This window comes from Mytilus californianus, unplaced genomic scaffold (assembly GCF_021869535.1).
Source record: "Mytilus californianus isolate M0D057914Y unplaced genomic scaffold, xbMytCali1.0.p SCAF_52, whole genome shotgun sequence".
NCBI lineage: Eukaryota > Metazoa > Mollusca > Bivalvia > Mytilida > Mytilidae > Mytilus > Mytilus californianus.
The window spans coordinates 881,356-907,469 of NW_026262704.1; the positions used below are offsets into that span (position 1 = coordinate 881,356).

The 26,114-nt window shown below is 31.2% G+C and overlaps 1 protein-coding gene across 1 annotated transcript; it reads left to right on the forward strand.

The window, feature by feature from the left end:
• The first annotated feature begins 310 nt into the window (after positions 1 to 310).
• Positions 311 to 19,363, forward strand: LOC127703835 (epidermal differentiation-specific protein-like). Its single transcript, XM_052207927.1, has 9 exons — positions 311 to 406; positions 3,756 to 3,778; positions 5,369 to 5,490; positions 7,703 to 7,829; positions 8,798 to 8,937; positions 11,680 to 11,818; positions 15,900 to 16,107; positions 17,887 to 18,046; positions 18,750 to 19,363. The coding sequence occupies exons 2-9, from the start codon at positions 3,767 to 3,769 to the stop codon at positions 18,913 to 18,915; spliced, it is 1,074 nt and encodes a 357-aa protein (XP_052063887.1). The 5' UTR covers positions 311 to 406; positions 3,756 to 3,766; the 3' UTR covers positions 18,916 to 19,363.
• The last annotated feature ends 6,751 nt before the right edge of the window (positions 19,364 to 26,114 follow it).

Here is a 26,114-nt window from a genome sequence, read left to right on the forward strand (position 1 = left end):
TTGACTTACTTGTTTTTGAATTTACCTTTGAGTTTTCTTAATATTTTTCATGGTTAATATCTTTAATGTACCACAAGCCAAAGTTGAATTTTACCAAAATCACTTCTTATATAATCGCATAATATGTATCACTTATTATTAGTGTCTAAGTATAACAACAGAATTCCTATTATACATATGCAAAATAAGGTATATGAATGTTGCTGCTGAAAAAGGAATAATTATATTGACGTCTGAGGTACAAAGAAGATTTTAAAAAATAAGAACATTTAAAGATATCGTTATCATGGTAATGCTAAATAGGATTTAACATTTTTATAAAGAAAAACAGACAAAACAAAAAAGCAAGCAAAGAGAAGATACAGTCTACCTATTTAGCAGAGAAACGCTGTATAGTTTTAAGACTGTAAGTTGCTTTATAGATGCACTTAGTTTTTTTGTTCGACTTTTGTTCGGTATCATATCGGTAAGTTACTCATCTCCTGTTATCTATAATAATTTACGATGCATGTTTACCTTAATGGAACTTCAATAGTGTATGACCCTTTACAAATTTGCTATATATGATTAATTTTGGTAAAGAATGAACACTATGTCGGAATTAATTTAGATTAGGTTTCAATGTATACAGATTTATTTACACGTGTAATTTTAATTAAACATTCCGAACGTAAGATAAAAATAAGGCGCTGTGGTCTGATTTCCAATGAGACATTTATCACGCAGAGTCAAAATGACGTAGTTGTTAGCAACTATACGTCAACATGATCAAGTACAGCATTCAACTATTAGCCAAACATATAGCTTATCGTCAGCTGCGTTCGTAACAACTTTCAAAATCAGTTATTCAAAATTAAACATCTGTGCTGATGGCAAATAAATTGTAGGATTTTCTGTTTCCTAATTGGGAAGAATGTAGCGAAATTATTACCTTAGTTTGATTGTACTTAAGAGTTCGAAACGAAGAATGTTAATCAATACGTTATTACTGTCCGAACGTACATTTAGCAGCTTGACAAGATTTTTGATTGAAATCGTTTAACTGTTGAGCTTAACAGGAAATTATCTAAATATATATTGAAGTTATAGTGATTGTAATTAGCTCCAAGACTCGGCTAATTTGATAATGACTCAACATAACAAAGAAAAACAAATATATCATTAATAAAATATGACCTAAACAAATATAAGACTTAAAATACTGGCGCAACAAATGTTATGACTGGTAGCCTTGGGGACTTTTTTCCTCAAAACAATGACAATAGACATTTTTTTTAATTCTTTATGAAAGGCAATTTATTCCTTTTATTCGAACTCTAATATTTCTGTTTTAATTGGTTACCTTACACAAAACAGTGGTATTTAATGTTAAAATTAGGCATTTGGTTGGAATTCAATCAAGATTTAACTTGTTTCCAAATTTATCTATTTAAACTTAAAATAAACAACACAATATATTCAATTAGATCATTGCATGATTAAAATTCATATTGATAATAAGGAAATATACAAGTCCTACCTTTTTAGTATTATTGTGTCATTTAACGTCTAAAACGTTAAGTACTTCATTATTTAATTCATTATTTTCATTTTTGTAATCAAGCACGAAATCAGTGAATGATAAAAAGCAACCAGGATGTTATTTGCACCTGCCTTTTTCACTATTCTCAGTTTGTTAAAGAATGATGGTTTCTGTCTTCCTGACAAGTACTCGTTAACGCTTATATTTATCATGACGAGAGGTATTATCATAAAAGAGCCTTATAAAATCTATTATTATTGCACTATCATATATAATTTGATCGAAGAAGTGCCCTCAATCCAAAGGTCGTTAAATAACGATCGTTGCTTCGTTTTCGGTGGGTATAATTAGTATGTCATTTGCATATGTAACTGCCTCCGGGTTAAGTTATACAACATGGAAATCAATAATAAATGTTTGTATATAAAACTAGGAAAACAAAAACATAAAAATATATAGATGTACGAACATGATATAGAAGATCTAAACTGTTTTTCGTAAGTAGCACATTGAACATTTGAATGTTTGATTTTAAACTATGAATAGAGTGTTTAGACATCATGCACAATTTTATTTGAATCCTTAAAACATACATTTTGGCTAATATATATTGAGCTGCGATGCATATGTTTTGATATAGTTCAAATGCAACAATTTTTTGTTGTTTTTTTTTTTTGCGATATGCATCATATTTTATGTAGCGCTCAGTTTGCAAAAGTTTTCATCGTAAAACAAAGGAAATGTTAATTATTTGCCCGTAAGGATCCTGAGAGCTTTTGTAACCACTGTGTGTCTGACGTCGTTAACCTGGAAACTATTATAAACCTGATATTTAATTCTTTATTTGGCCTTTTATTTCTTTTTATTCGAGCGTCACTGATGAGTCATTTGTAGACGAAACGCGCGTCTGGCGTACAAAATTTTAATCCTGGTATATATGATGAGTCTATAGATAAGAAAAACTGTGAAGAATAAATGAACATTACACTTTGTAAATTTCGTGAGTCCAAAACGTTTTTCTAAATTGCACTTCATCAGGCTTATGAAACAGTAACAAATTACACGATGATAAGAATTTTTTATCGACTCTTCACACATTTAAAATGAATAATTGCCCTTTAACGAATATTTTCACCATTATTTGCTGTTGTTTGTTGCTGTTGCTATTTTATTTACAAATTTATTGAATAAAGATATTGCTAACAAAAATATGATTTGCACATCAATATCTACAAAATGCCAGGTTGACAGAAATTGATTATTGACTGTTTGTAGGAATAACTGACGATTTTTACCATCATTTGCTTTTCTTTTTTCAAATACAGATCTGTTTGATCTGTATCAAACCTGGCCACAAATATTTTCAAACATATTCAAGACTAATCATTATTAAGATTTGCAGGTACAAAATTTTGGAAATTATTTTAAATTCAGAAAAATATCTCCATCATGCAATGCTCTGATTACTTTTGTTATATTTATTGTCCTTTTCGGTATATACACTCTTTTCAAATAAGTTATTGATTTTCAAATATTTTGTCTTAAGCATCACTGAAGAGACATTCATTGTCCTCTGCTGCAGATGATATGGTACATTTGTTATATTGCTAATGATAATCATTGTATATCTAGATAATGACAGATGAATATATGAAAAAAAACAAGGCTGTCGCTGGTTCTGATTGACAATAAATCTTTATATAATCGTAAAAATTCATAAAAGATAATATCAATTCATAATGTATACCAAGTAATGCTACAAATCTCTAATTAAAAACAATAACTAATTTAATTTCGTGAACAGGAAAGCATTAGCACTGTTTAACTTATATAAATAGCAACAATAAAGTTAACGCATTGCGTAACCAAAAACTACTGTTAATGTATCGTCAATGTATTAAGTAAAGCCATGGATCTTTTATTCTCCTTGGTTATTTGATTTTGATTGACAGAATATTTTTCTTTTAATGCATTATAAATCAATTTTGTACATTTAAGTTGTGCATCCGTGGCTTCGGCGTTAAATGTTTGCGTGATCAAACTATCTAAGCTGTCACTTTAAAGTTCAATCGATGATATCATACTAATTTGTAGACTTTGACACTCATGTTACAAAGACCATTTATATTAGTGTTTGACAAATTTGTTTATATATATTTTGTCAGCACATGAATATCAGTTCTCACTTTTCGTATTGCCCCATTACGTCAATGGTTTGTTATTTTTATTTCAGGAGCTGTAAGAATGGAACCTAAGGTAAACATTTCTTTTCTAAGTGTGAAATGCAGATTTCCCCTTATGTAGGGTATGTTTTACACAACTGGGCTGATATGCATAAAACCACTTAAGTTAAGATATCCAATCGTAGTACTTATCTATCATAGGACATGTTGAAAAATTCGTCCGTTCGGAACAAATCTTAACTAACGTAGTTGTATGCATATCAGCCCAGGTGTTCTCAATTTTAAAGAGCATAGCATGAATAAATGAGTATTAAATTCTGCATGATGTTAATCGATATTTGATAGTTTATAATCATAATTATATTCATTTTGAAGACAGACTTCTGGAAGATATTCGATATCAAAAGTGTATTAATATTAAAAGTTCATGTGTTGTCGGCCTGACTAAAAGACATAATGTTTATAAATGGTCATCAGTCTTATCTTACTTAATTGCAAGAGTATATCAAGAAATCTGTAATAGAAAGAGATTTTCTGTATATGAATATAGGAAGATGAATGTATGTCTATACAACTGCAGGCTAACAAAACAGTAAAACAAAACAATATTTTATTGGCAAAAGTAATATCATGGTCAATGAAAAAACTAGCACAGCAGACGTTAAGCTGTACATAAATATCAGCTCTTGGCTAGTACATAAATATCATTATTTTTTAACAAACAATATAACCTTGAATGTCAATTATGCTTTTGTTTTTTCCCCATTTTTCTTAGACTTTGTCGGGTAATAACTGGTAGTCTTTGTCAGATTTCCGTGTACGACATAGTGTATAATTTGTTGAAATCATCTACAGTGGGGTTAGTGAATGCTTTATTGTAGCAAAAGAGCAAAGAGTCCCACTCCATTCGGTGCTAGAGGCCGTCCTGAATTTGCAATAAGATGTGAACTGTTGCTCTATATTGAAAGCCTCACTGTTACGTTGAGATGTAGAACAACACAGAAAGCACTTTTACTTTGCTAACGGCTTGTCAAGCGCATCCATTAAATGGGTTTTGAATTGATACACGATATCTTTTCATCTCAATTTTAAGATAGTGTAATGGATACAACTTGTTAATTAAACAATGGCGCTAATTCTTATTTGATCGATTACTATGCACTCCAACTTTGGTATTTTATAATGAGGATTGATTCTTTTCTTAATTGATTAAGTTTTCGTGTACTAAATGTTCGGAAATGTTGACAACTTTATTACTTAAATTTCATAATAAAATGTTCAGCCAAAGTGCTTTAGCACATACAATATCAAAATGTCTTAAGTTAGCGCTACATTCAAATACTTACACTTGTAAAAAGATATAAAAGTTGTTTATCGTAATTTGCACCACCTTGTAATGATCAATGAAATCCAGAGAAATTTAATTCGTTTAGACGATTATCAAATATATGTTTATTTTTTTCATTTACATAAAATATCAAAATATCATCGATGACTTAATGCTAAATCAGGTTTTGATAAGGTCACTTGTTATGCTTACTCAACAAACTGTTTCTCCATATTGCATATATGGAAAAAATAACACGTTTATACTATTCAGAGATCCAAGATGACTGTACCCTGTTTGCGCTGAATTTGTTTAATTGTTTTGTCGTCGTTGTAGATAACATTGTACGAAAACAAGAATTTCAGAGGAAGAAGCCAAGAAATAACAGATTCATGTCCAAATTTACTTGATTTTGGCTTCAACAACATAACATCGAGTGTAAAATGCGACAGAGGAGTGTATGTATAGTCCTGTCATTTTTATTTTTAATATTTTTGGTCCCTTTTATGTTATTAATACCACTAGATCGATACCTCTGCTGATGGACTGTTAGTGACCGAGTGTAACACCAGGCCAGTAACCAGTACTTTGGCATGAAAATATGGATATTGTTTGACAAAAATTTGCTGTTATAACATTTTTGAAATTATTTTAAATTAAGGAATATATCTCCCTCATACAAACCTCTGATTCCTTGTCCTGATGTGGCTATACTTTGGGTCATTTTTTGGTTTGATCCGCTCTTTAACAGTTGTAGTCGATTTTCGATATACAAATATTTTGGCCTTAAGCATCACTGAAGAGTCTCATCTGGTGCATTCAAATTGATCCGGTTTATGTTATTTCAAGTTGTCAGTTAAAGAAAAGATGTTAATAAAGAAAATACTTCTATTGAATATTATTTGAAGAATATAAATGTAGGGAAGATGAAAATTCACGTTTACATTCCATTATTATGCTCTTGAAATATATAACAATGAAAACACGATCTGTTTCTTTGAATGTGAAGAAAGTAAGATATTAGCAAAACAGAAAAACACTAAGTCGTGTAAACTTGGTCATGGTAAAATATCATATTTGTCCATGTGCATTTACAGATTTTAACAGGACAGGCTGAAGTATAAATTGTATCATATGATAATGTCTTTATGCTATTTAATAGATTTACACGCACTTTCGAAAAAAGAATGATTCCTCCCAAAAGGTCTTCAGTTTTGTAAAATGGCGGAAAACATATCACAAAGAGTTGGTAATGTATTAAAAAAATGCATAAGCATACGACTTATTGAATTGAACTAATGCCTTAACGTAGGTAAATATCAAAATAAAATTAAAATGTATGATTGAGAATTTTGAATTTAAAAAAATTTTGTGACGGTTGTCTTTATTTTAAAGATGATATAATATCCGATGTCAATCATGTCATATTGGTGACATAAAAGATCAATCTTGTTTCATATTTTCCCTTAAACACTAATTTAACGGACTTTTGACATTCATGTTGATAATCTGCGTATATAATAACGAGATACTAAAGGCACATTTAAAACACACGTGGTATCCGTCGTTTTGCGCATTATAAATAAAACATGTAAAGATTCTGTGATAAGTTTAATACGGTGAAGTCACTATTTTTGAAAAGAAGATGAAATTCCAGTTACGGCAATAGGAACAAATACATGGTCCTTTGTGACACTTATATTTCATAACGGTCGACCTAATCGTGATAACGTCCAACAAATCTCGAAAAGATGACTTCAATTTTCCACTTGAAATCCTTGGTTTAACAGCTCCATTGAAACCAATAACCCTCCATAGGGAACTCTTGGTAGGAAAGTCAAGTTCATGAATATAGTTTCAACTGGGAGATATATCATAAATATGCAGGCACTGTTGGAATGTTGCTGAAAAATAAATTGAACATTCACAATTGAAACGCTTAAATCATATCTTTTGTCTTTGAGTTGTGTAATCAATCGACCCTCTGTATCTATTTCAAGATCTTAATTAAGAATTATTAATGTATCTGTTGTATTGTAAAAGATGCAACTTACTAAGAAAATAATAATTTTTTGTAAAGATTTATGAATAACGGCTTTATTCAGTTCAAAATGTGTATTGTTATTGCCATATTCTTCATTATTAAGACATTCTTATTATTTTTGAACAAATAATATCTCGTGTATGGTACGTTTGGTACCATTAGAACGTTTAAACCCGCTGCATTTGTTTGCACCTGTCCTAAGTCAGGAATCTGATGTTCAGTAGTTGTCGTTTGTTGATGTGGTTCATAAGTGTTTCTCGTTTCTCGTTTTTTATATAGATTAGACCGTTGGTTTTCCCGTTTGAATGGTTTTACACTAGTAATTTTTTGGAGCCCTTTATCGCTTACTGTTCGGTGTGAGCCAAGGCTCCGTGTTGAAGACCGTACTGTGACCTATAATGGTTTACTTTTATAAATTTTGACTTGGATGGAGAGTTGTCTCATTGGCACTCATACCACATCTTCTTATATCTATTTACAGTTGACTAGGGAAATGCAAACATTATCCCACAATTTAATAATTAAGGGTTTTCAAATATAGACCTCTAAATTTGTGCATTTGGTAAACCGTAATAATACTTTATTTCAGTTTACCGTAATTTTTCTGCTTTATGTTTCTGTTTCAGGTGGATACTTTATAAGAACAAGAACTATGAGGGGAAAATATTTGTCATACAGGAAGGTGACGTTTATAGCAAATTCTCAAAGTATTTCAACAATAGAGCGTCATCTTTAAAATTGATATGCGACTACGTATGTACATATTAAATTTTAACCAATCTTCAAATATGTCATGATTTGTGTCAATACTAGTATTTGCTGTTACATTCTATATGAAGTGACAATCGTAAAAAAGGTTTCACTTAGAATGTCTACGATCTTTGACATCAAATTTAATAATAATATGAATCTAAACAATTAAAATTGAGAATGGAAATGGGGAATGTGTCAAAGAGACAACAACCCGACCATAGAGCAGACAACAAAACATGTATGTGTAAATGCTTGTAACTTCATTCTTCATTAAAGAGAGGCGAAATATACTTTAGGAATATTCAAACACATAAGTCAAAAACAAACTGAAAATGCCATGGCAAAACACAAACAAAATAACAATCAAATGACAAACAACAGTACAAAATACACAGCGTAGAAATCTGAGCAACACCAAACCACCAAATAGCCGAGGACGATCTCATTTTACCTATTATGTCTGTTTGTTTAGTTCAAACATTGTTGTCAATTTAATGTAATTGTATGCGACTGTCATACAAGTGAGAGGTTTAGCTAGCTATAAAACCAGGTTTAATCCACCATTTTCTACATAAGAAAATGCCTGTACCAATTCAGGAATATGACAGTTGTTATCCATTCGTATGATGTGTTTGAGTTTTTGATTTTGCCTTTTGTTTAGGGACTTTCCGTTTTTAATTATCCTCGGAGTTCGGTATATTTGTTATTTTACTTTTTGTTAATAAAAGGTAAATAGACCCTGCTTCACTTGTGGCACCCGTTGTGTTGCTCATGTAAGTATAAATCCAGTGCAGCCGAAACGCTTAGTTGATGTGGAAGGAAGTCATGATTACTACGTGATTTAAATCAACTGATTGAAGCTACTTTTATTTCTACCTTTTAACTCCCTCGAGCAATGAGGGATAAAAGTGAATCCAGAAAAGCGTCCGGGACTCTCAAGATTAAAAAAAAAATATTTTATATATTAGGATTTCACAGAAGAACCAGAATGTATAGTGTATGAAAACAATTTTTCTGGACGGTCTCTAACATTCATCGATGATGTGGAGAACCTTAAATGGTACAAATTTGATAACAGAATGTCATCGATTGTGGTGAAAAGCGGCGCGTAAGTCTTTATATTTATTTTACTCGATCTCCTGTTGACAAGTTTAATTTCACAAACATGTATTGTTTGAAATATAATATATAATTTCTCTACACTTATCAACATTTCAAATTATATACAGATAACTTACTGATGATTTTATCGGAAAAAGTTTACGCATGCCATGGTCTTCTTTTCCAGTTAAAATTCAAATAAATCAGAAATAGGTTTTTTTTCCACTACAGATAATGTGATCCGCCGTATGATCACACCAATCATCGATGATGATAACTAAAGTATGTTAGCTATTTCCTGTTTCGTATCTTAGTTAGAAAAAAGAGAGGCAAAGGATACCAAAGGACCTAATAAGTCGTAAATAAACTGACAACGCCATTGCAAAAAAAAAAACAAAAGACGAACAGACAAACGACAGTACATAAACCACAATATAGAAAACAAAAGATTGATCAACACGAATCCCACCAAAAACTGGGTGTGATCTCATGTGCTCTGGAAGGGTAAGCAGATCCTGCTCCACATATGACACTTCAAATGTTGAATTTCATTCTTTAGAACGTTGTTAGACAATCAGAAATTTTAGTAAGCGCTTTTGAAAATATTACCGAAATATATTTGGATTTAAGAATATGACATAAATTCTATTTTTTTTTTTTGTATTTGATTACACCCTGATACAAATTTGCAGAATGTCGATTTTTACAATTTCCTGAAATTATAAATTGTATTGCTCATGAATTACCATTGAGCAACTAAACAACATCAATTGGCTGTTGGTTATAATGTTATACGAATTTATGAGGTGATACAATGCAAATGTGACTAAAATTATTTGAATTCAAATTTATATGTTTATGTAACATACCCACAATCTTATATCAGATAAGAAATGAGGATTTAGAATGCTTACACAAAATACTTAAAATCTCAATGTTAAAGTGAATAACACCTTCAAATTTGTGCAACCTTCTCAAGCCTCAAAATCCAGAAAAAAAAATTATTCTTTATTTAGTCCATCTCAAATATTTGGCGTACCCTCGGTTGGTTAGATGTGCATCTGCACCGAATTACTCTATGTCATACTATTAAGGAAGGTAATGACTGACTCATTTTAATTCATTTATTTATAATGTTTTGAATAGACTACTGTAATCTCAGAAATTATTGCAATGTGTTTTATTAATGCGAATAATGCGATTGGGTTGATGAGTATCACAATAATAAGAACTTTCATTCTGATATTTGATACATATATCTTTAGGCAGATTTTCCTAAAATCGCAATAATTGATTTTGCATTTTTTATCCTTTTTTCAAAAATTGAAATATTAAATGCGCGTAATATTTTTTGAATTATCAGTATCTTATCGTTTTTTCAAAGATATTCTTAAGAAATCCCGATTCTTCTTTTCGTCGTTCAGGCATATTATAAACGACTAAAAATATAGGATAACCATAATTTCATCGGACTCGCAATTTTTACGAAGTGCAGCGGACAAGTTCAGAAGCAAGACGGAATAATTATGAAAATAATAAAATAAAAATAATTACCATAATAACTACGCCAAAGAAAGGCGGTCGTTCTGTAGACATAATAAGAGTAATTATAGGAAAATCTGTATACGCATTTTGTAATTATAGAACAGTGGCCTTCGGATAAAAATCCAACAAATAAACATATTTTCTCGGTTGACAGAAAACTGTTGTGATCCTTGAAATATAATAATGTAGCACTGGATAAGACACGTTATTATCCGATAAATGTAGTTTTGAGTCTTTAAATGATAAATGTAGTCTTGAATCAATAGAACAGTTGATTTAAATAACAAATCAAGAGAAAAGAAACAAAGAAAGTGTCGCAAATTCTTTGATACCGATATCTGTTATTAAGCTCACCTGGCACAAGTGGTCAAGCTAGCTTTTCCCGTCATATGGCGTTCGTCGGTCGTCGTCGTCGTCCGTTAATTTTTACGAAATAATTTCCTCTCTGAAATCCTGAGGCTATATTCAACCAAACTTGGCCACAATCGTCATTGGTGTATCAAGTTAAAAATTGTATCTGACCACCCCACCTGCCAGCCAACTTTACCGACATTGCTGAAAATAGAACATAGAGGGTAAAAGGCAAGTTTGTGTCTATTATCTTGAAAAGCGCACTAAATAGAGAAAATCTGAAAGTTTATAAATGTTCAGAATTGTGGGATTTACATACTGTCTATTTACGTCAAAACTGTCAGACGACTTTTTTTAGGACTTATTGCCCTTAAATGACGAATTTTGCCATTTTTTTCAGTTTTTGCCTATCATCTTCAAAATTATAAACAGTATAGAGAAACTTTAGTATACAAAAAACAGCAAGACAAGAGTGTCCGTTGGTGAAGATGCACATATACCTTGGAGAACCACTAGTTTCAGAAAAATAACAAAAGTTTTACTGATGAATCATGTGAATAAGAAAATTAAATAACAACTTGCACACTTACTTAAATGACATATAATTTTGACATATTAGGACAGGAACAAAACTATTTAGGCAAACAACTCATGCTAATGCTCTTAAAAGGTCATGACAAAATTATATTAATTTTTAATGAAATTCATATTTCAATATTGTTGGCATAACTGTATGTTCTAACCTTTCACAATCATCCAAATCAGAAACTTTTAATTTATCATGATTAGAAAAAATTATACAGTAAAATTATTGCCAGATTATGATCTATAAATCAATTGTTATTTCATGTAGATGGGTTGGATATAGATATCCTAATTATGATGGAGAGCAAAGTCTGTTTTTAAAAGGGAAGTATACAGCTTCTGTTAAAGCAAATGATGAAGGTGGATTTAAAAATGACCGAATTTCCTCGTTTAGCAAGATAATGGTGGTAAATATCAATTAGATTCGTTCTGTTTCATTAAAAACTTAACACGAGCAGGTATTTTTTATGTACATAAATCCTTTACGAAAAGTAAAAATAAAAAAATATCCGACGGTTATAACTGTGAACACTTTGACCAAAAGGAAAAAACGAAAAAAATGAAAGTTTCAAAAACACTGCAATAAACACCAAAGATTAAGAAACACATCGAATGGCGGATGACAGTTAATGTTGGCGCTTTCGGCAAAATGGAAGTATTTATGTGCAACTTCTTATCAAAATAAATGGATTCGTAGTAAAAGAGAGTTTGAAAATTACAAAATATATTCAAACTCACAAGTCTCACACAAACTGACAACGCATTGGCGAACAGTGAAAACGACTAAAAGATAGGCAATGGTCTACAAAATACAGCATACAAACCTAAAGACTGAGCAACACGAATCCTACCAAAAACAGGGAGTGATCTCAGGTTCTTCGGAAGGCTTCAACATGTTCATTGTTAAATTATAAGATATAACTTAAAGATAAAAAGAATATTAATCTTTTTATCAGAGAGTACAAGTTTATTCTGGCGATGACCATTGATAAAACAAACTTATTCTCCACGTACTTTAAACTCTAGTAGCTAGCTGTCTCATTGACAATCATCCTTATTTCCTTATTCTAATATTTTTTATAAACATTCAACTGAAATAGATATTATTTATAATAAATTCAATAATTGTTGCAGTATTCTTCAGGCGAAAAATACGACAGAATCATTTTCGCAATAAGAAAAAAATACATAATTTCAGAAGTGATTTTCCTTTACAGAATGTTTGCATTCGATTAAATTATATCTAGCATGGTTACCAGCAAGCAGTGATTTGCAATGAATATTGCATCCTTTAACTTGAAAAGTGCTCAAGATTTAACAAGAAATTATTAAGATTTTTTCAAAATAAGTTAACGTAACAGTAAGAGGAGGTGCATTCATGTGTTACATGTTTAACTGTTCATAGGTACGAGACGGGTCTAAAAGCTGTGCGTACAAGCTTAAATTCGTTTTATTGTATATGTATCATAAGAAGTTAGGAACATTTTCCCAACTTTTCATTTGATACAAACACCCCTTTTTGGAGTCGGAGATAATTTTAATGACTCTCGCCATCAACTTCACAATTTAGAGTTTAAACAAACTATCTGCACGATATTATATCAATCTCAGTTGAAACGCTATGTAAGATATCGTTCTCCTTATGAAATTCAATTAAAAGCTTTAAACTACTCCTGTAGGTTTAAAATCATTATTATCGTTTTACAAGTTTTCCGGTACACATGACAATTTTATGTACTGTGTACACATTTACTCAGTCATGGACTCTAAGGTAGCAGTTGGGGTTTATTTTACTGTCTTTTTACAGTTTTAAGATAACACCATTCTCATTCTATTCTATATATTTAGTGTTTAAATTTTCACCTATAAACATCTGATAACCTTATTATTCTACCGTCATATCTAACCCTTTAATGGTTTTGTAGCTTAACGTACGTCATATATTAAAATCAAAAATACAAAAAGACGGAAAGTGCTACACAACAAAACATCAGTAAACGCGCCAATCCCATATTGTTTGTCATATGAATCTTTAAAGTTGGGTTTACTATTAAAACTAATTCTTTCTCTTATATCAGTACACTATATCATTGTGGCCTGAGGAAACGGTGAATATTCAAAATTGTTCCCAGCACGAAGTTAAATACTTTTGTAGGGTTTTCAATATTGGATATTCATCGCTTTTAAGGGCCACAATTGTTTAATTATGCCGAACAAACAGTAAAGCGCCGATTAAGCCATTGAAGAAGAATTGCTTTACTGTAGTCACTGATTTTCAAACTACATGAACTACTCACGTTAGAAAATTTGTTTGTGTCTTAGATTCTAAATTAGAATTTTTCGTATGTACAACAAAGATAAACTCTTACTGTAAAATATTGATGACCGTGAAAAGGACCGTTTTTGAGGGCTATCCTAGGCACTTGATTTATTCCCAAGCCTTGTTTACTCGTCACTTAATGTGCTTTGAACTTGGCCGTTTTCATTTAAATACGTCTGTGACGTCATTCTGATGGGAGATAACTCGTGTACAAATCAAGAAGCTCAAAAGGTTATAAGATTATTCATCGCTGGGTGTTGATTTGAAGGTTATTCTTACCTCTTTGCATTTAAATGTAAATTAACTGAATCATTCCATGTCACATGATAATGTGTTACCAAATAGAATTGTTAGTCACATGATAATGTGTTACCAAATAGAATTGTTTGTCACATGATAATGTGTTACCTAATAGAATTGTTTGTCACATGATAATGTGTTACCAAATAGAATTGTTTGTCAAATGATAATGTGTTACCAAATAGTATTGTTTGTCACATATATAAGGTAAAATAAAAATATTTATGATTATAACTATTGTGTATACCTATGTGCAGTTATTTCCTTTAAGAACGATAGGTCATTCTTTCGAAGAATCAACCCGGCCGATACCATGTTTCAATGAAATATGCTTCAAGGCATAAAATAATGACCTGTGTAAGGTCATTATTTTCCTTGATAAAAATGCAAACTATAATTTACATCAAAATTTAATTCGTCTTTGATAGGTTCTACAAAAATCGTCATTGACCCGCATTTTAACTTTAGAAACAAATAAGATGAAGTTTTGTTAATATATCGCTACAATACAGGGACATAATTATATATGGGAGATGAATTTTAATGTTAAACTATCCATAACACTTTTTTAAAAAAGCCAGATTTAACACATTCGTGTGTAAGATTTTGAAAATCTTATTCATTTATTGTATAGATATTCGTTTTCGTTCTCGTGTTACATGTACATGTATCACGATTTCGTGCTCTCATCGTGTCAGTTCTTAACTTTTTTACATTTATGTATACCTTTCACTCTGTCAAATGATCAACTAATAAAATACATGTGTATTCTTATATTCTATTGATTAACATCCACGTACCTCACAATGGGGTCGGGTTGGAGGGGGGATAATCCTGATTATCTAAAAATGTATTACCATTCAAAAGAAAATTATTCGAAATATTTCATTTGATTCGATTAAATTGTTGAAAAAATAATCACTTTTCCGCGATAAAAATTTCATAACAAATAAAACATAGCACCCCCTTCCATAAACTAAGTTAGTACAATAAATTACTTACAAAGTGACTTGTATTTTTCATACACCGTCATCGGGTGGTAACAATTCATTTGTGTCTTACCTCATGCAGTTACAGTAATATTGTCATTGTGTCTGGATAATGATTTCTAAGGTTTATATATAGATTAATTAGTGAGTTTTATTTCACATTCTCAATGAGCCGTAGGGCGTATTAAAACCTGAACGCATTAGAAAATAATATCCCACTTTCGTATAGTCGGTAAAATAGGATGCTTATTCTGCAAATCTTTGTAGAAATAATATTTTGTTGACGGTATATAAGTCAGATAATGCATATTTCAAGGTTTTTCTTGTCGTAGAACACACCGAGGGGTGTCAGGATTGGTCAAATGAAAGACCGACCGTAGGGAGGTCTTTCTTTGGGCAATTCTGACACCCCGAGGTGTGTTCTACGACAAGAAAAACCTTGAAATATGCATTATCTATAACATAATTATACATACTATTGTTTTGTATGACTTTGACCTCGTACCATAGAATGACATTCAGTTGAACCTATATACACAGCTTTGTCAATATGTGGTACATGAGTCTTCTTGTGAATTGATTATTTACCATTATAAGCATACACTTACATTCGACGCAATAAGAATTGATACAGGTGGGTTGTTTAATACGATTATTTTTTTGGTGCTTCCATTTGAAACTAGTAATTACATTTAAAGTATATTTAATATATATATAATGAACCTTTTTGTTTACCTACAACATGTTAAAAGGGATTACGAAGAAGATTTATTATCTCTTAGTATTGACACGAAATATTTTCATTTTGCTAAAAATGTTTTATTCGTTGTCATCGTTAACTTCATCTGTGCTATTAAAGTTCTTTTTTTAATATTCAAGAAACCCTCACCTGAAGATAATATGAAGCTGCTCCAGATTGATTATGACTTGGATAGAGCAAATATCGTCAGGACCCCAACATCTGTCTTCAGCTGGACTCAAGTGAATAATACCTCAGTAGAACAGACGGTTACAAAAACCGATGAAGTGACAATACAAAGGGAAGATACGTATGAGTTTAGATGGGATAGAGCAGCTAAAGTATCATGTAAATATGCTGAAATAAGAATATTTATCAGAATCAGGAAGTAATTTAATGATGAATATTGGCTCTGTCATTCAATGGAGGAAATACATCGTAGTTGTCGAATGTCAAGACGTATATATATTATTAAAATCGTTTATCTATATTATTGAAAATCATGTCCATCATTAAATTTTTTCCACGAATTGTTATTAATTTTTTAACTGCATATTTGATTCAATACAGTTGTTTGATGTCAAATTGTTCAGGGTTATTTTGATTAAATTTCACGAATTAACAGCAATAACTTGTAGTTGCTTATTTTTCGATTAATGAAACGCAAAGATACATAACCTTAACCAGCATAGTGTATCATTGTCGGTTCTACATTTTTACATTATATCTGTTTATTTGATTGAGAACAGAACTCTAGGTCTTGATATAAACAAAACTGTTTGTTTCTGTGTGTCCATGATGAACCCGTCTTTCCTTTTGACTCTTTAATGCATACAATTTCAAACTGGAGTAAAGCTACACCATAATAAAACAGACGAAACAAGATATAGTGTAAAAAACATACAAAATTTACTGAAAGCAATTTATAATGTAATGTAATCATGGTAATATGACTCCTTATACGAATAAATCGGCATGTGTAATAATTATGTCTGGTTTTTTTTAAAACTACAGTCACTTTCTCGAGTCGTATAAATATAAAGAGATGTGATATGTTTGCGTATAAGAAAACTTATTATCTGAAAATACAACGATGTAAACATCCACATGTCAAAGTATTTTTTTCGACTTTAATCAAGACATATCCCTTGAAGTAAGCATTAAAAAGACCCAGTAATCATCGATGTATAACAATGTTAAGGAAACACAAATTACTTGCTAAAAGGTATAACCGAAACACTCATGAGGGATATAAAAAAAAAACGATAACCAGTGGATTACAAGATCCAGGCTTTAAACAGGCACGCAAAGAATGAGGCAGGCTTGCATATGTTTTGTGACGCTAAATCTACACACAAGCACTGGACAAACAGGTTTACATTTGTCAATTTTTTGCGGCAGACAGAAGCCAATAAACAAATGTAATTTACAGATAATATATAAGTCTGATACGCAAATAAGATACTGACAAATGTAAATCGACCGACAAATGTACCAGTATTTGTATATTCAAACCTAAAATCTGTCTACATTTTTGATGAATATACCCTTTTGAGAATTAAGTGAAAATGTGGCGTATGTTATATTACAAGATGATTGCTTCTGTGTGTAACGACGAGAATGTCAAATAAGTCTCTTATGATGCTTACACACTTGCAAAGAAGAAAAGTCGTGTAAATCATTGGCTTTACAGCCTTTAAAAACTCATAAATACAAACAAGACTAGTATGTCATCTAAATAACACTCATAATACTCGAATCAAAATATTTAGAGGTCAAAATCAAATACAAAGTTGAAAAGCAAAAAAAAAAAAAAAAAATTCCGAAAGCACTTTCAAATACGACTAAGGCAATAGTTTCATTAAGAACATAACTGTCCCTAATGTCTCCTTGATAATAACTGATAATGCCAACAGATGTTATTGAAAAAAAAATCGATAAATTGTTTATAATACTGTAAAAGTTTGGTAAAAAATATGCCGAAATTATTTCAGAACCTCAAATACCGCATGTTGAATTGCCCATCCAATTTACTCCTACTACATGTACTATAATGATGTTATCTGCTGATATATATATACAATTTTGTTCAAATACTGAAAAATGTCAAATAATATGTAATTATAGCAACAATGGCAGCATATGTTGGAATTCCATTAGTTGGTGAAACAGAAGTCAGTATTAGCGCTGAGATGTCTGTTAGTATGGGGATAAATGCAGGAACAAAAAGGTCAAAAACAGAGACATGGATTGCAGAGTATCCATCGAAAATTCCTCGGTATTCAACGTATGTATAATATAATAAAATTATGAGTCCTGAATCTGTTTGTCTTATACCCAATGACATATATATTCTGTTATAACAAAACGGTTCACTATAATAATGGCATCGTCTTGATTGTTCCACATTTGTGATAACTGCACGAAAAAACGATGAAGTTAATTTGGACGATCAGGAATGTTTATAAAAAATCAGAAAATGTGGAATGCTGCAAAACATAGACTTTGGCTACGTAAACATAAATATGAACAAAGAGCAGTTCAATGCATACAAGTAAAATAGGTAAATCGCACGCGTGAAAAAGTCCTAAATCAAACACAGTACAAATTTAAATAGCTGTATAAAGATAAAAAATATTTTTTCAACTCATTGAATTATTTTATATTTTTACAATATAACAATAAGGAAATTCAAAATGATTGCCAAATTATTGCAAATAAGAGACTGATGATAAGTCGTAATCGATATGATTACATTATATAGCTAGATTGTAATAGCTATGTGTTCACATCATGTGTTATCATGAAACGTAATTACTTTCTAACAATAACTAATTGTCGAGTTATTCACTGTTTTAATGCAGACATTTATCCATTCTGATACTTTCTATAGCCAGTTAGACACTTTTTTAAGAATTCGATCATTAAAATGATATCCTGACATCTGCTTCAGAATATCTTATGTGAGAATTTCTTTTGTACAATTTTAGAGTAACGATGACATCAAAACTTACTCAAGGAAATATCAGCATTCCATTTACTGCCATATTGAGTTACGAAAACGACACAGAACGAACAATTACAGAAAAGGGCGTGTTTTATGGATGTCAGTTCTTTGACTTCCATACCGATTTCAACGAAACAAAACTGCCGTAGACAACATAAACAGTTCATGATCATATGGTGTGTAGTTTATTTATTCGTAACCAACCGTGCAAGACCCTCATGGGCAGTAAAGGTTGTTAAATAAAGCCCTGGTAGTAGTGTTTTGTATGTCCAAAGTTATGTATATCAAACAATTTTCCCTCTTCGTTTTATATATTATAAAATAATTATTATAGTTGATCATATAGTTATTGTGCTTTTGTCGATGTACGGACATTTTATATAAGTAATCGTTACCAGAACACAACATGCGCTCCTTGAAATAACACTACTTGAGAAATCTGCGTTGTGAATATCTGTTTTAAGTGTAATTTGGTCAGATGTTTTCAAACTAAAAACTTACCCTTAAATGTAAAGTTGTTCATATATGACGTCAGATTCCAAAATCAGTCTATTGAGCTGTTAAATCTTATTACAAATAAACAAATGCAAACACGTTTTTTTTTATTATTTTCATTGGAGTTCTTAGTCAATACCTGTATAGAAATAAAGAGATGTCGTTTGAATGCCAATCAATCAATTATCCACCACAATCGAAAGAATAAGGATGAAAACAAATGCAAGTCACCGTATGGCTTTTATAAATTAACAAAACCATTACCTTTAATGGAATATAAAAGACCGTCCCGTGATAGAAAAATCTGAAACAATTTAAAGGAGAAAAAAATGGCTCTAATTAACGCCAACAAGAATAACAAAAATCAATTATGGCCGATAGCAACCAATGAAAATCTCAGAACTACTTGCTCATAGTTTGGGCCAATCACATAAGGAATGTGCCACGGTTTAACATGTTTTGAAGCACTCAACACTCCCTCTAAACATGGGACGATAGAGTAATAGTACATTATATCAACAAATAAACATTGGTTTAAAAGCTTGACTAATCATACCAGTGCTAGCCACAAAAGTTAGATGCTACATCAAAAAAGACAGAAACTACCGATTTAATAGTATTCGAAGTTGCCAAAAGCAAGTTTAAAGTCCATTTGTAACTTTTTTTTATAACCATTTTTCCAATATCAAAATATCAATCAGTACACCTCCAACAAATTTGTTTTAGACGTCATACACATTATTAGCAAGGGATGATCTGGTGCAATGTCAAAATATAAGTACGCGTTAATGTTTGGTTAATGTAGAAACCGTATGCCAGAAGAACACTGGATCAATTTGTTACGCTGCATTAAAGTAGTGGACTTCCACATATATTTAATATAAATCATGTGAAATTGTCTAATGTTTCCGCTAAATAATAAAAATATTTGAAACGTATATCTTAATAAAAAAAAGTTAATAAAAAAACTTCCAAAATTTAAATCTTTTCAGTCAAGTTAATTAAACGTTATTGTCGGAGAAAAATTGCAACTAATGATGTATATAAAATTGAAACTGGAAACAAGGAATGTGTCAAAGATACAATAACGCGACCATAGAGCAGAAAACAGCACAATGCCACCAATGGGTCTTCAATAAAGTATGTTTATATATATAGAAACAATCAAAAGTATTTGTTACTTAACGTTTTTTAATCATTATAACATGTATAAATAATTTAATTTTGGATGTAAGGCGTCTTCTGATAAGCTGACGTTGTTTTGTTTATCAGCTCATAGACATAATTTTGTCATGTGACCGTGGCGTCATCAACGTTTTTTCATGGTTTACTCCGGTTTAAAATGGAATTTAGAATTAAATTATAAGAAATGACTGTATTATTTTTTCTGTTTATTCGAAATAACATAAAAAATGTGGTGCACACTTTCAAATACGCGGGTTACTCAGTGTGCACCACATTTTTTATGTTATTTCTTCATAGACAGAACAAATATTACAGTCATTCCTTAAATGTGAGTTAAATATTGACTAAATTTGAAGGTTTTTTATAACTATCCGTTGCATAATTTAGAAATTAATAAAAGAATAAGGTTCCAACTCCCTTTTGATCTTTATTGGATTTCGCTTTTCTTTCCGTCCCATATGGTTATGTAGCTAATCATGTATTCAAATATTTAGACTTCCCGGGTTTTAAAAATATCGAGTTTGAGTTATTCAAGAAGGAAAATCCAGAAAAAAATAAAAACGTTTTTTTCACTCTCTCATATTATCTTCTAAAAGTTAGTTATATAACGAAACGAAAATAAACAAAATTAACACAAAAAAAAACAAGAAACGAAAGAAGAATCAACGGAACAAAAAGAAATAAAGCGAAACGAAATACAAATTCAATAACCAAATTTATTATAATAACGAAGTAGAAATTTATGACTATTTTCTCCAATGAATGGTTGATAAATATCATTTTGATGATAGTGATGAATAAGTGTTTAATGTCCAGTGACAAATGTGTCATGCATATCATTGGAACGAGAACACGTTATGGTGTTTGGATATGAACCCTAACAGAACGAGAACACGTTATGGTGTTTGGATATGAACCCTGACATACAAACTAAGCCGATTTTTATAAGTGCTATCTGCACCAGGAAACAGTCCACTAGACAACATGTCAACCTGCTGGGACACATTATTCCGACTCCGTGCAGACCAGTTGTTGCTCTTTTTCCTTAATACCGCTTAATAGTTGAGAAGAAAAAAAATCACAATTTTCAATTTCTAGTTTGACTATGACATGACCGGGTACAGAAACGGCGACCTCCTGCAATTGAGACGAATATCCCACCACAAAACCACTCATGCGGTTAGAACAACTCTGTTTGATTACAAATAAGTATCTTCTTAAGTGAGACGGAAGATACCAAAGGGATACTAAAAGTCATGGAAGACAAACTGACAACGCCATAGCAACGTATGAAAGATGAAGAAAAGACAAACAATAGTCTACAAAATAAATGGAAAACTCACGACAGAGCAAAACGATCTTGGTTTGAACTAATACACGAAACAAAGGGGCATTTTCCGGGACTCCGGGAGGGTACGTAGATCTTGTTCCACATGATTGCTCTCTTATCAACATATGCCGTAGAACTATGCCGTGTAATAAGTGCTTTATTTATTTCTACAAAATTTGGTTCAAATCGGCTGTGTAGTTTCAGATGGTGGATTTGTCGATTATAAGTCAAAGAATGCATGTGTCTGCCATGCAATGTTTTATGTCGATCTTATCTAAATGAAAACTGCTTGTTAAGGGCATTCCATGGACGATCAGGAATTCTTGCGAGTTTATGGTAATAGCTGAAATGACCTTTTTGGCCAGTTAAGTTAATCCTATTCGGAATGGTGACATTGATCCCTTATTATTAAAATATGAATCAGATTAATTTTATTTCGTTTCGTTTTGATTCTTTTCGTTTCGTTCAATATTTTCATAGAACATGCTGATAATACAGTAAACGTACACAACAAACCCTCCTGGAAATATTCCGTTTTTTTTTATTTCCGTCATATCATGTAAACCGATTTTGGCTACTTTATGTTCCTTTTACCTTGTTGACTTGTATTCAAAATGTACAAAAATAAATTTGAAAAAAATTAATAATTTATTAACTTGGGCATGACATTAACAAATGGGAAATTGAGAATATGAAAAAAAACGTTTCAGAATATAATACATCCTGGGTAATGTTTTAACATTGGAACAACAATTCAATTTAATTGGCTAACAACGTCATAAAAAAAAGAAATTCAGCCTTTGACGTGACAGTATTTTCAATTTTGGGTTCGCACAATGAAACTAATCATAGATTTAGAAACGGCGAATCGACACAACTAACCCCGAAGTTTCTTCATTCATACCTTACAATATTTTAAAATCTTATGTATAGTGAAGACGTAATAAGTACACGTAAATTGAGATCAAAACTTTACGATAAAAGAGATTACTTTAACTTCCCAATAGTAAATTTTCCATTTCTATATAGCAACATTTCAGCAGCGCCTGCTTATCGAGTATATATCTCGCTGTGGATATTCTACATGTGTTCCAGGGCTTGCATTATATATCATTATTTCCTTCATAGAGGGTTATCGCTCAAAAGAAAGCTATTAAACCAAGCGTTCAAAATGGTGAAGTTGAAATCATCCCTTCGAAAATTTTACGGACGCCATTACGAGTTGTTTGACCTTTATTTAAACCATTGTGGTGACGTCAGCCTATTCATTTACCGTGGATTCTTTTTCTAGAATCAACGCTTCCTAAATCTGCCACTGAAATTGACTCACCAAATTATATTCAATTGTTTCCTTTGTGTGCCTAATTTCATTAAGTTTGAATTGGCTAATTTACTGATTTCTGTTCACTAATGGAATTAATTTAAAAACTTACCTTTAATTTTTGTAATTTTTATATGCCTTCAGTGGGAATCGAACCCTTCCTTGAAATCTGTTATGTGTGACTGACATCAACACATCGGCGAAACCTCTCGGCTACCAATGGGTTACACTATAGATGTCTATTTTATATATTTAAATGGACATCTGATATACATCGGTTCATCGGACACACAGGGCTTGTACCTTTATATAGACACAATAGGCAGTCGTATAGTATGAGTTGGTAGCCGTGAGGTTAGCATGCTTAAAATCAATGAGTTAAAGATAGGGATGTGTCGGTTTAGGTTCGAATCCCTGTATTCTCTCTGTTGTTCCAATACTTAAGTTATCCTGGTTTTATTCTAATTTTGCATGTTATAGTGGATATTTTTGTAATAATAGCGAGTTTTACCGTTTTTTTTTTAATTATTATTGGCTATATCACATGTTTGAAACAAAAATGATTACATTCTATTTGTCAATTTTTGTTTTATAAATATAGTATGATTTCATCTGTTTTACTACATAATTTTACAAAGGTTTGTTCGCAAATTCCTATGCGAGAAAATCGTGATGTGGCTAGAGTGCTAGAAAAATTTCGATAACTTACTAATTATATATACTTTATATATGATTTTTGGTCGGGTTGTTGTCTCTTTGACACGTTCCCCATTTCCATTTTCAATTTTATTAGAAATAATTTCGAATATGTCTTATTTTGTATAAACAGATAATATTCATATGCCTGGTAATATAAAGATCTTTAAAGGTAAAAGTGTTATTTTGGTATTTCATTCTCAATTTTATTTTGTTAACCAATTAATTGTGATCTGAGATTAATCAATGCATCGTTGGACACGATAACATGGTTATTTAAACTCACTTACAATACCTTCTAATTAAGAAAAGGCTTTAATTTTGAAAAGAAATTAACACAATAGTTTAAGTTATAGATACAATGGATAAGCGTCGATTCATGAAAAACAAACCATTCGCCCTCCGGGCTCATGGTTTCTTTTTCAAGAATCCACGCTTATCCATTGTATCTATATAACGGAATATCTGTTTCACAGATGACGACAGATATGTTCCAATTTTCGTAACCACAATACCGTCCTCTTTTTCCCGATTGTGACCTACCGAATTTGATTTCTTACCGGATCTTTTCTTACATGAGTAGCACGAAGGGTGCCACAAGTGGAGGAGAATCTGTTTACCCCTCCTAGAACCTGCGATCACTGCCTGTAACCGAGTACGGCAGAAAGTGATTTTCCACCGATTACAGTACTGATTTTCCCCGATTGATTACTGATTTTTCCCGATTTTCCTATGTAGAGAACATCAAAAGAGTAATTATATATGAATTAAAGAAAATCTGTGTCAATAATTATCCAACCTTCCTTTTCATTCATACATTTTTATCATTGACCTCGCATGGGCAATAAGGATTTTGATGACCAATCCTTAAAATAGAAACTTTTCCAGAGCAAGGAAGTCATGGAAAGTGATTTTCTTATATTATTCAAATATCTAAATGTTATTTCTCTAATTATAGAATACTTATTAAAATGTGCAAATTAAGTAAACTTAGAGCTGGAAGTACTTTTTTAAGGAGATTAGGAAAATATTATGATTTCAATTTCTGATGCAGTGTACTGATTGTCCACTATCAGTGTACAGATTGTCCCAGAGAAGATGAAGTTAATTACAGATTTTCCCCGATTTTCTAGTATCATAAGGAAAAAAGGTTCATTTTAAGTTTTTTTTTTAACTGTTACTTGCAAGAAAATATCAACATAGCTTTAATAGCTTTCTAAAAATGTCATCTTTGAAGAAATAGTAGCTCACCATCAGAAGACACATCCATCTGAAAAACTTGTCATTTGGAGAAGACTTGAAGAGGGTGGTGAAAGATAACATACCATGCATTCATTCCAGAACTTCTTGACAGAGAAGGAAAAACTTTTATTAAAATACAAGATGAATAAATTATAATTTGTAACTTATCAACAAATACACCAGAAAAGATTTTCAAAAAAGGCAAATCATCACAATCTCCAACCATTTCAGACAATTTATCAAATTCACCAAACTATGAATCCAGAAATATACAAACAGTAAGTTATGAACCCCAAGCAAGAAGAAACCTGTTTAAAGTTTCTGAACCAACCAATGAAATATCAATGAACAAAAAAATCTCTAATTCAATTTTATATATAAAATTGTAGAATTACAGGTTTGCAGGAAAATTTTTCATATATTCCACTATTTTTATTAGCACATGCTTTAGTGTAAAGAAGATCCACATATTAGCTTTATTTTTGAAGGATAAGCTTTTTTCAAAATCTGGGACAATCTGTATAGGTATCAGGGAAAATCTGTAATCAACACAAGCTGATCGGGGACAATCTGTACACCAAAGCTCAAGTTTAATTGCTATTTTTTTCCCATTTAAATGCTTATTTTGTCCAAAAATCTACTTGCATTTTTCAGATTATTATATTTGAAAAAAATTTCATGAAAAAAAATCTAATTTATACTCCCAGTTTTCTAAAAGCAGACTAAAACAGATTTTGTTTGACTCAAATCAGCTGCAACAGCATCAAAACAAAGAATAAGGAAGGTCATGATGTAACTTCAAAGCAATCCCACCTCAGGATATCACTTACTAATGACTGCTGACCAGACAGAATAAATGATCTTTAAGCAATTGATTAGTTCAAGCTACTTAAATTAAATAACAGAACTATAGTGTAAAATTTATCATGAAAAATCAGTACAAAATCGAGGAAAATCAGTACTATAATCGGGGGAAAATCACTTTCTGCCGTACTCGGTTATAGGTAGTGGCGATCATCCCAAGATTTTGATGGGGTTCGTGTTCTCAGTCTTTAGTTTCTGCTTTGTATACGTCAGTT

Excerpts from the sequence above, each read along its gene's own strand:
- LOC127703835 (XM_052207927.1), top strand. Across the intron at positions 7,830-8,797 it reads TAAAATTGATATGCGACTAC|GATTTCACAGAAGAACCAGA; the intron begins GTATGTACATAT and ends TTTATATATTAG. Across the intron at positions 8,938-11,679 it reads ATTGTGGTGAAAAGCGGCGC|ATGGGTTGGATATAGATATC; the intron begins GTAAGTCTTTAT and ends TATTTCATGTAG.